Here is an 11,619-nt window from a genome sequence, read left to right on the forward strand (position 1 = left end):
CACATGCCTCTATAGTTTTGTTAGACAACACAGAAGGCCTTGTCGTCGACCTTGATTGCATATCCAGCGTCCGTATTCTGTCTCTGGACCGCGTTCGATCGGAGAATTTCGTCTGTGGGAGAGCCCCCCTGATCCCTGAATTTTCCAGTTTGTGCAGCGCACCGCTCCGAGGAGTTGGGCCAATCACGTAAAACCAGCACTGAGGGAGGTAGACGGCAATTCGTGATTTGGCCCTCGCCAGGCTCCAACGGTAGCAGCTTAGAAGGATTTCAATCCCGTTTACTGTCGTAGCATTAACCGCCTCGGTGTCTAGGGTCTAGTTAGTAGTGTTAGCATTGCACGGAGTCAGTAAAGTTGATCCCCTAGCGTGTTCGCGTCACCCGTCAAACTCGAACCCGGCTGATTTCCCAAGATTCGCAGTCTCCATCAAGTCAAAACCTGGCAATTCAAACACATCTTTTTGATTTTTTGTCCCTTCAACTCCACCACCTGTCCCCGGACAACTCACCCCCAACCCATCCCTCTCTTCCATGGCGGTGGTTCGAGCTCCTAGAACCTCGTCTGTCATTGTCGAATCGAAGGGCTGCGGGCGTTGATTCCATCCCTCCCGCTTCCATACGTCTCACTTCCCGCATCAAGCGGCTTTGCCGTTCATGAACCTCGAGGAGCTCACTTTTGAGATTCCTTCTACTGGCGTCCACCACCACGCCGCCAGATATCCCGCCTATTCTGATCACTCGCCGTCGCGCCCATTGAAAGCGCAGAGTCTTTCGTCCACTCCTTCAGAAAACGATTGGGTGTCGCCGTTCACCCTCCCTCCTTTACCGAGTCTACGACGTGACCGCCATCACTCCGAGAACCTCAAGTCTCCTGAATATCTTCGTCAGCGCGACGGAAGCGGTGCTTACTACGCCGCTGCTTGGGGCTCGCCCTACGCCACTCCGAGTCCTCGACGAACACCTGGCCCTGCCGGTTCCGTTGGGGAGCGGGTGGACAACCGTGCAACTCGCGCACAAAATCATCACATCTTGGGCAAGAAAGCGCGTGCGACGAAACCATTACGAAAACCTCGCTCGGAGCGAACCAATTGGCTAAGTGAATCAGAAGATAGCGAATTTGAGACAAGTGCTAAAGAGGAGGACAAAACGCCAACTCGGGTAGCAGCATATCTTGACAGTTGGGGGACGTCTCCCGTCAATTCACAGAATCGACCTCCACGGCATCATCGAGTCAGTGAAAGTCTCGCCACGATCACACCGGACACGTTCCATGATTCCGAACCCCGTTCAGTAGGGTCTGATCGCCGGCACCGATCGATCTCTCAGTCTGGAGGGGGCACCATGGCGGCTCAAGAACCCGAAAGTGTTGGGACAGCGGTCAAGCCTCTGTCAACCCTTCCTCGTCGAGGGTCTTTGGTTGAAGAGGAGGACAAGGTCCCTGACAGCCCAAGCTCAACAGTTCGACCGCGACCTACGTCCATGCAGTCATATCAGCGACCGAAAAAGAAAGTATTTTGGAAAGGCAAGGCGTGCATTATAGCACTACCGATGACTGACCGAGAGGCCGCTGGGTTGCCGCCGGTATTGACGGCCGAGCAGGTTAAAAGGCGGATTGACGGATTCATTGCGGATGGATACAATGTGGATGGGTTTGAGCTCAACGATGTTCCCACTGGCCCGCCTCGGGAGAGCAGTGGCCAGAGCCGACCTGTATATCCAGATCCAACGGAGATGCACAGCGAGCGCAAGTTGCGCCACTTCCAGGTCCATATACCCAACCAAGCGGAATGGGAGTCCTGGGTGAATTACCTCAAGGAAGAGAAACTTCGAGCATTAGGCGTCAGTCCAAGCAATTCGGAAGCTCCGCCATCAACTCGATCGCCTTTCTCGCCAACGTTGAGTCGCGTCTCGTCAAGCTATCCAGGACTTGCACCGTCGCCTCCTGTCGCGCCCTCGTCGTCGGCCAGCAATCCTCTCAGAGCAACTAGTAATCCTTTTTCTCCCTCTCTCGTGTCCTCGGCTGGTATTAGCCCTCAGCCTGGATCGGTGGCACCATCTCAGTTCAACGGTCTCCCCAAGTCACTACATGGTTATAAGCAGTCAATGGCACAGCCAAATGCCCATGGCAGGATGACCTCACCGTTTGAGCATTCGCTGTCACAGTCAAGCTCGTTCGGGCCGGGAGTGCGGCCGAACATCCAGCCTCTGTCTTCACGACAAAACAGCTTCTCGCCTAACCACCCCTTATATCTACCAAACCTGGGAGAAGTCTTGTCACCGGCGTCCCAACCGCGGGGGATTGATGTACGAGGCGGAAATATGAATTTTGCTCCTGAACAAGGTCGGCATAACCGTATGCAATCGCAAGACCATATACTTGTACCACAAAATCAGCCAACCCCTAACCCTGCATTGCCTCAACGCATTGACAATTTGGTGCGCACTCCAGACTACAATGGACCATCCAGACCTCCGATTGAAATTGCGCACCCTACTCCAAAGAGCCATCGCCATAATCTGAGTGTGGCTCTACAGAGAGAAATTGACGAAGCCGAGGCTGTATCGCGCGAGGAGCATGCAGATGTGAAGCATGAGGCACATGAGAATCTTGACATATCCTCGAGGAAAGATTCCACCTTGGACGAGTCCCTGAACGATGAGCCTCCTATTTTGAGACGACCAGAAACGATAACGGCGGCTGACGAGAGATCGGAGATTGAGACAAATCCAAGCATTGCCGCGACACCGATGCTGATGGAAGACAAGGATGTATCCCTAAATTGGCAGGCATTGAGCGATGCCGCCAAAGCAGAACCCAAATCTGTTCGCGAGCTCACTCAAGCAACGTCCAAACTCAATGTAGAAGCAAAGGAATTCGATCCTCGAGCCGGGTTCTCAAGTTCCAACCCCTCATTCGGAGGGGATAGCTTCGCACCCTTCGGGCTGCCCCCGGCGCCGACTACGTTAACGGCCCAGAAGCCTGCCTCGAAGACCAGGTTCTCTGTGTCTCACCTCAATGCCGACGCTCCAGCCTTTACTCCCTCCTTCATACTTCAGGAAGCACCCAAAGAATCAACACTCAAGCCTGCCGCCGCGACCTTTAATGTGGACGCACCGGTATTCAATCCTTCACTATCCCCGGCGACAAATTTCAACGAGAGTGCGGACTCGGTCAACAGTCCAAACAGCGTATTTGGCAATGCTAACGCTGACGCTAACCCGAAGGCTACAAAGGCCAGCAAAGCGGTCCCAATCATGCTTCCCAAGTCAAAAGATATTGAGGAAAAGAATATTGATTGGAAAGACGTCGATGGTCAGGCGATGACACCTGCAGATAGGCAGAAGCGCGAACGACAAGATGACAGCGATGGCGATCGAAGTCCTCATTTTGCCGATTCAGCACCATTCAATCATTCGAGAATTTTATCGGAGATTGTGGATAATGCTGATACTAAGGGACCAACTCCGGAAAGTCCTAAAAAGCCATTGGATGGATGGTCATATATTCCAGCGGAAGAAACTCAGCCAGAAGATGCCCCCGCGCCACCTGCAGCTCAGAAAGCCCCGGATGAAAGCCGTGAACATGGCTCTGATTTTACTTTTAAGAATCAACGTGATGCAGCCATGTTTAATGAGGCCATACCGCCTTTGGAGACTCCGGGGAAAGTGGAATTTGACAAGATTGATGAACCAGCGTCCTTGGATGAGGTGAAGCAGGAGGAAGAATCACCTGTGAAGACGACGACGCCTACGGGGGAACAAAATCGGAAACCAAAGTCATCACTCTCTGCGCTCGCCAAACCATTCGAATTTAAGCCTCACGTTTCAAGCCCATACGCGTCTTCATCAGTTACGACTCCTAAAATCCCTCAAGTATCGGCAGCTTCCCCATATGGGGCAACGCCAAGCCCGGAACAGCCGTCTGCTCTGCTCACAGCTAACCATCCCTCTCCTCCGCATGACCTGCATTCCTATAGGGAGAATGAGGGAAAACCGGTCCCTGAAAGCCCAGAGGCACGTGTCGAGGTTACTGAGGAGAATTCCGTTGACGATGAGGTAGAACCACAGCAAGGCAATAAGAGCCCAGAGGAGGAGATTACCCAAATTCTTGATAATTCACCTCACGGGCAGGAAGATGAGCCTGATGTTCAAAGCTATTCATTGCGCCATCAAGATGAGCCGGTACCATCTTTTGAAGAAATCGATGCTGTCATGAAGCATCTTGAAGTCCATCCAGAACTTGGCGTTGAACGAAACGACACACCCATACAATCTACACCACTGGTCGACATGCATCTAAGTGGCAACTTCCGCAGCGATGCTCCAAGTCCGAGCCCTCCTAGGACTCGAGACAACAAGCCATCACAAAGTGATGCCTGTTTTTCGCCATCATTTGGTCTCGGGATTGGAGTCCACAATCTCAATACAGGTACAGGCAGGGATGATGTGAGTGATTGGGGAGATGCGTTGCCCGCAGCGGAAGAGGCCAAACTACAACTTCGTTCTCAGTTCTTTGACGGTCATGTCAACGACTTGGTTGGTGGTATCCTTGAGAATCGCCTAGGTCCTCTCGAGCGTACTCTCCAGACCATCCAAGATTCTTTGGCTTTGATGACAACAGGTTCGAAGCCCAAGAGTGATCGACGGAGCATGTCGACTGATCCGAAAGATTCCGATGCCGATGATGAAGATGACTACGATGCTTACGAAGGCTTTGCTTCTTACAGAACGAAGTCACCTATGGCGAGAAGAGGGGAGCGGAAGCAAGACAAGATCCGCGCAGCAGTTACGGAGGCTCTGGCTGCGTATCAACCACCACCTCAGCCACAACCTGACCTGACAGAACTCAGTAGCGTTCTGCAAGAGATGAGACAATTGGCTCAGCAAGCAGGCTCTCAAAAAACTCAAAGCGAACTCAAGACTATTATGGAAGATGTCATCTCCCATCACCCTCATCTACGAGGTTCCGGGGTTCAGCAGGATCACGAAACTGCTGAAACGAAGGTCAGACCTCAGATCGACGGGCTTGAAAGCATGCTCAAAATTTCTAAAGAACATGCTACTGAAGAATCTAAACTCCGACGAGAAAGCGAAAAGAAAGTAATGGAACTCGAACTTCGCTTGAAAATTGCCGAGGAAGAAGCCGCCCAATACCGAGAAACCATGCGGGCGTTTGTTGAGGAGAAAGAATCATACAAAAACCTTGAGGATGATGTCGATGCCCTGACACTCAAGAACACCGCATTAGAGACTACACTTGAGGAGTATCGCGTTTCGAGTGATCAGTGGCGCTCTGATATTCGTTCCGAGCGTGAGAAGAATGTCCTACTCAAGAATACATTACGAGATCTCCATCAACAATTAGAAGATCAGTCACACTCTCGACAAGCTCTTCGGGCCAAGGTTGAACGTGTTCAGGCACAAATGACCCAAGTTGTCCAAGATTTGCATGCTGAACAAGGAGAGTGGCGCCAGAAAGAGCACAGTCTTCTGAGCAAGCTCGCCCTTACTCAGGGTGCCCTAGAACAAGAGAGGCGTCGTCGTGAGAAAGTCGAACTCGAACTGGATTCCTTGGAGAAAGAGCATAAAGCTAATCTCCATGCCAAGACTGCCCTGGAACAAGCTCGCCTGGATATTTCACGACTGAATGAGTTGGTAGTATCCCTACGAAAGGAGAATAGAGCACTTGACACGAAAGCTTTCAACTTAAACCGAGAATTAGCTCATACCCTGGGCAGCAAAGATGCAGAAATTGCAACCGCTACCGCCAAATTACAAGCCGAGCTGGATAGCGCCAAAACTCAGCTCCTTAGCATTCGGACGGATTCTGAGGCCCGAATTTCGAGGTTGCAGAGCCGACTCGATCATGCAGAGTTGGACATTGAAGACCAAAAGGCCAAACATGATGCCCTCTTGTCGGAAACGATCGAAGCGCACAAGGACGCACTTCGAGAAGCCGATGAGAAGCGAGAGAGTGCGCTGGAAGATCAACACCAAATGCATGAAAAGAAACTCAATGACCTTCGTGATCGCCACACACGAGAGCTGCATAACTCATTCGACAACCGGACCAGATTGGAGCATCAGCTCAACGAAAGATTAAGCTTGAGCGACGATAAAGTGAAGCACTTAGAAAGAAAAGTGGCCGATCTTGAGGAAAGATTGGAAATCACCAAATCAGCTGCCAGAGCCGCTGTGGAAGCCGCAACAGCCAAAGGTGTCAACTTACCCACTCCCGCTCCTTCAGTTGTGGCATCACCACCACAGCGTGCTGCAAGTGCTTCAATGTCGTTTGCGAAAGGCTCTGAGGTTCCAGAAAAAATCTCTCCTCAAGCTCTTCGTGAATCTATTATGGTCTTGCAAGATCAGTTGCAGAACCGTGAGCAGAAGATCGAACAATTAGAATCTCAACTCGCCGAAGTGGACCGAGAAGCTCCCAACAAGCTCAAGGAGCGTGATACGGAAATCGGCTGGCTTCGTGAGCTGCTCAGCGTCCGGATTGATGATCTCGAGGATATTATCAATACTGTATCACAGCCTGACTTTGACCGTATCACGGTCAAGGATGCTGCAATCAGACTGAAGGCAAATCTACAAATGGAGCAACAGCTCAAAGAACGTGCTGCTTCAGGACTGACCAGCTCCTTCCCATCAATATCAGCACTACAAAGTTATGCCCAATCTCCCCGTGCTCTCCCTATGGCGGCTGCTGCAGCCTGGGGCAATTGGCGACGAGCTAGAGACTCCTCGATTGGTGCAATATCTGACTTGGCCACTAATACTGGGAATCAGACCCCTTCAAGATCTACAATTGGAAGCCCAGCAAGTTTCCTCTCGGGAATCATAACTCCACCAAGTACGAGTCAAAAGCAATCTGCATCGAATGAGGTACCTATTCTACCGCCGACTATGAAGCCACTCGCAGCCCACGTTCAAGCCCGAAAAGCTGGATCCGAAGCCAGACCACTGAGATCGTATAGTTCGCAGCCAAGGGCATTGTCCAGCAGGCAACTAGAAAATCGCCCCGAAAGCTCGGAGTCACAGTCTCATCCTCAACCTAGGTCTCAGTCGCCACACACCCCGATCCAATTTAGTCGGCCGAGCCTTGATTTGGCTGAAGACGTCGATGAAGATGCTTCACCCCTTGAAAGGAAGGATACACGACATCTCGAGGAGGCCGAGCCACTCGCTGAATGATCTCATCCATTCCCATGAATTTTCACGTTTTTCATTGACCGTTTTACCATCGTTGAAGTTTAATGGGCAGAGAGACAAAAGTCACAGGATGAACCTGCAGGAGGAAGAAGCTGGAGAGGAGGTGCATACGCATGTTCCATAATACCCCTTGTCGATCATTTGATTTCTATTTTCGAATATTTTATTTTTCCTTTGTCTTGATTATAGATGGGGATCGGATTCTCATTTTGTCTTGTCCACTCGCAGAGTCCGAGTCAAAGGGGGACTCATATGGAAACTTTCTCCTTCTGGCTTGCACATATATTGCTATTATTGTCGACCCTACCTGCCTGAGGCGAGAATGAACTGTGAAAACTGTGAAAGAAGAAACCCAGAATGAGTGTGTGTCCGTGTACTTGTGGAAGAATCAGATTGTCAGATAACGTTGGACGGGCAGAAGCAGAAGCAAAAAGAGAGCCACACAACATCAAATACTCTCCCCCCTCCTGCCTATCTATATATCCCTGCCTTTGTTTGATGAATACCTAATGCCCCTCTCTGCTTTTGACGCTTTCGTTTTTATCAATTTGTATCTGCTTTTTGGATTTGGATTTGGCGACTGGATCGGTCTGGACGGATGATTAGTTTATTCCATATACCCCCCCAATTGCGTTTGCTTCCTCTTGTCTATGTGCTAGCGGTCGAGACTGTTGTCTTGAGACTTTTCGATATATAGATTATATAGCGTTGGCGCGCTGAGACGCTTGCTCACTTACTCGGCCGCTTGCTGCGCGGTGGCCAGAATGCAACCGTTGATCTAAATTCAATATGACCAAATCAATATCTTTTCTAAGTGCCATTCCAGGAAAGAGAGCCAAGGGAGGACAAAGATCAAAATACAATAAACCTGATGACAGGTACGTTCTTCGCAGATAAATATCTGGCTGAGGCGTGGCACATATACTAACGTAACTCGGCTCTTTGCTGTTGTCTACACATGCAATGGCTTCTCCATAAACTTGTTTCAAGTTTGACTTCTAGAGGCTTTACTTTTCCAGTCCATCTATTTACCTATGCATAGGAGTCGGGAGCAGTTGTGAGATAGATGTTCCGAAATGGTAAGTACAATGCAAGGAGTAGGGAGAGAGTGAATCAGACTCGAGGCCCCTCAACAATACAAATCAGAATCACAAGCCTGACCTCCCGCGTGCTCGTCTTCTTCCGACCCGAGGAACCTTACCGACCTTTTTCATTCTACCCAATCGGTCACGAGCGCCAAACTTTGAATACTCTCTTATCGTCCGTCCCCCTTTGGTCTTGATTTTCGTCTCCGGATCGGTGAGTACATCTTCCCAGTCCCTCAATGTGTCTGATTCCTCATCCGTCAGGCCTTCGTACCCAGAAGCTTCCGCCTCAAAGGCTGAGTGGGAGCGCGTGTTTGCTTTCTTAGACGGTTGTGCTGATTGTCGGGCTTCCATTCGAGCTTGTGCTTTCGCTTTCGAAGGCGGCATGGGATTGAGTTTGCTCTCGTCAAAGTCGCTGAATGTGAAGGATTGGATTCCCGCCCCGCCTCCACTGGATGCTGCTGAATTTTCATTGGTCCTCGGCTTCACCTTTGTGGGCGGCTTGTATTTGGATTTTGAGACCTCTTGGGCCTTCTTGCCTAACGCCTCAAGCTCATCGGCAAAGTTATGGTCATCCATACCGAATGCTCTCTCAAGTTCCCGTTCTTCTTCAAGTTCTTCGAGCTTCTCCATTTCCATTTGCTCCGCCATTTCCGCCGCTTGATTCTTCAGTCTTTCCTCACGGCTTCTGGCGTGCCTTGCCTCCTTCGTATTGGGTCCACCAAGCCGCAAGCTCCGAGGGATACGGGTTTTGGCTCCTAGTGCCCATAAATCACCCCATTGCGATTTGCGCGCGTCCCGGTAAGCCTGCTTGCCAAACGATTTGGGAACGGTCCATCGCTCAATTTGGCCTGCGGGCGTACAGACATCGAGAATGACGTGGCCGCGACGTTTTATGGGAGTAAAGACGAGGCGAGGAAGATTCCAAGGTGCAGGTAGAGTTGAACGAGGCATGTCATCAGACAGAGATTGACTGAGAGTGGTGTCAGGGTTGATGTCGTCGAATCCTGTTTGGCAAAGGCTCGCCCAGGCATCGTAGTCTTGGCCCAAAACTTGCAGATCGGGGTGGACAGGTGCAGAAAGCCCATCTTCGAGGCCTTGCCATGATTCAACTTGACGCTGACGAAGATCTTCTCCTCTCATGACCGAGATGTACGAGAAGTCCACGTCGTCGTGGTTACGATCTTTTGCACCAAGGACCCGCTGAAGATAGCCGGGACGGGTGTATCTTTGCTGAAAGCTGCAATAATCCTTGCGACCCACTGATAAACCAGGAACTTTGTACATTGGGCACTTTTCATGATTTGTGCAAGGGGCGACTATCATACCGGTCTCTCGGGTGTGAATGTCTTCATTTTCATGGGTGGTGCTATAGCCAGTTGTTCTTCCTTCTGGGATTGCAATGTATCTTTCCAGAATGAGTTCTCGGGCACCGGCAATTGCCTCAAATCCACGAGGAACGCCTTTCTCGATCAAGATCAATACTCCTCCCTGAGGACTGAGCATAGACCATAAATTTTGAACGTGCTGCTTCCTCATCCAGTCTTCATGTAGTCCGAAAAGAGAATGCGACGCAATGATCACATCGAATTGTTTCCGTGGTGGTGCTGGACGATCATCTTCTAAAGTGGGTGTATCGCGAGTGTGAACATAGTCGGGGAGTCGCGGGATGAATGTTGTGTTCTCTAAAAGTGCCGCTGCTCGACGTCTCAACGTATTTGAACCCGTCAGAACCACCGACTTGGACGTGGGAGGAGATGGAGGGTGGCGATCAGAAGAGTGCAGGGTATCCCAATGAGCCTTGACGATTTCACGCCAGGCAAGAATACCTGCTCCTCCTGCTCCAACATCCAGTATACGAGGACCGCCTTCCTCGGCAAATAGTTTATTCAGCCACGTTGTTCCCAATCGCTTGCGGGTTTCCACCAAGACCGACATGATGGCCGCGTAAGTAGGGGGCATGACGGTAGTAATAAAAGCATTCGCCTCCATTTCACCCATTATATGTTGAGAAGCATCAAGCGGGATAGGAATTTGCGGTCTTGCCCGCCCCGATCTGGGCGTCAATGGAGAATCAGGAAGTCCAGGTCCACCAAAGGTTTTCTCGCACACGTCCTTTAGATGTTTGTTGGAGAAATTGCTCATGATTTTTTGTACTGGACGCATATAGCCGTCTTGAGAGAGAAAAACAGTGCTGGGTTTGGTAGAGAATTTTCCAAGCGTGGTGAATGGGTGTCTCTTCATACTCGAATCTTCTTGATCGACATCTTCAACGACTTCACCGTCCACCGTTCGAGCGACCTCTATCGCTCTGTCCACAGGAGAAGACAGGAGGGCCGAGATTGAATCACGGGGTCCAAAGTCGATGCCGATGTCGCCGTGTGCAGGTGTCGGTCGTTGCATATTAGACCTTGTGTCTCCCAAAACATCCTCGTTCTCTGCGACAGCTTCTGATACCTCCTCGAGGTCAACAGGCTCTCCTTCTTGGGTCAAAAGTTGGTTGGGTACCTCTTCGTCCACATCGGTAGCCTCCTCTTCATCAAGGAATTCTTCGTACGCCGTGGAGATAGGGTCTCCGTACAGTCGCCTGTAGATCTTGAATTCATCTTCATTGAGCACACCAGCAGGCAGCCGGTCACCGTACAGTTTTCTGGCCTTTCTGACGAGCTCTTCTTCAGACACCCCAAGTGCTCGTAAGTCTGCCAACACATTTTTCGTCCCCCGAACAATGTTTTCATAATTGTTTTCAAGGCTTAGTTCTTCATCTGGGTCGAAATCATTCGATTCTTTGCCCAATACTTGATCCTGTTCGATTGCTTCCTCGATAGATCGACCCAAGGCTTTCTCCAACTCTTGCAGTGCTTCCAACTGGTCTTGGATCGTGTCAGCCTCAGAAACCGGTTCAATTTCATACGGCGTATCTCGTCCTTGGTACTCTGGAGGGGGTGGCCGTTCGAAGGCAATGGAGCTCCTTGTGTAGGATCTGAATTGTTGTCGGGATTTGACAGTTCTGCGCCATTGACAGGGCGCAGTTCGAGTCTTCAAATTGACAACGGGTCCGCAAAATCCTCTTTCAAAGATGTTTTGAAGGTCCTGCCGACATCCATGGCATAGGCCTGATGCCCTTGCCCAAGATAACATTCTTCTCAGTTTGCTGACCTTGTTGCGGGTGTTGCAAACCTTTGGACCAATCCTATTCAAATTATTAAAAAAAATTTATCAACGGCCCCCTGGCTTGAACTGTGGCGAATCAAAATCTTTGGAAAATTCGAAATGTCAGACATCTCATTTCACATCAAACAAACAAAGCATTGACAGTC

At 50.4% G+C, this 11,619-nt stretch overlaps 2 protein-coding genes across 2 annotated transcripts; one reads left to right on the plus strand and one right to left on the minus strand.

The window, feature by feature from the left end:
* Nucleotides 1-653: 653 nt before the first annotated feature.
* On the plus strand, nt 654-7,196 carry Z518_05742 (uncharacterized protein; the record flags this gene model as incomplete). Its single annotated transcript, XM_013416553.1, has 1 exon — nt 654-7,196. The coding sequence occupies one exon, from the start codon at nt 654-656 to the stop codon at nt 7,194-7,196; it is 6,543 nt and encodes a 2,180-aa protein (XP_013272007.1).
* A 1,166-nt stretch (nt 7,197-8,362) lies between these two features.
* Z518_05743 (uncharacterized protein) lies at nt 8,363-11,440 on the minus strand (the record flags this gene model as incomplete). The annotated part of the gene is made up of 1 exon (XM_013416554.1): nt 8,363-11,440. The coding sequence occupies one exon, from the start codon at nt 11,438-11,440 to the stop codon at nt 8,363-8,365; it is 3,078 nt and encodes a 1,025-aa protein (XP_013272008.1).
* Between the last annotated feature and the right edge of the window lie 179 nt (nt 11,441-11,619).

The sequence above is a fragment of the Rhinocladiella mackenziei genome (assembly GCF_000835555.1).
Source record: "Rhinocladiella mackenziei CBS 650.93 unplaced genomic scaffold supercont1.4, whole genome shotgun sequence".
Classification (NCBI taxonomy): Eukaryota; Fungi; Ascomycota; class Eurotiomycetes; order Chaetothyriales; family Herpotrichiellaceae; genus Rhinocladiella; species Rhinocladiella mackenziei.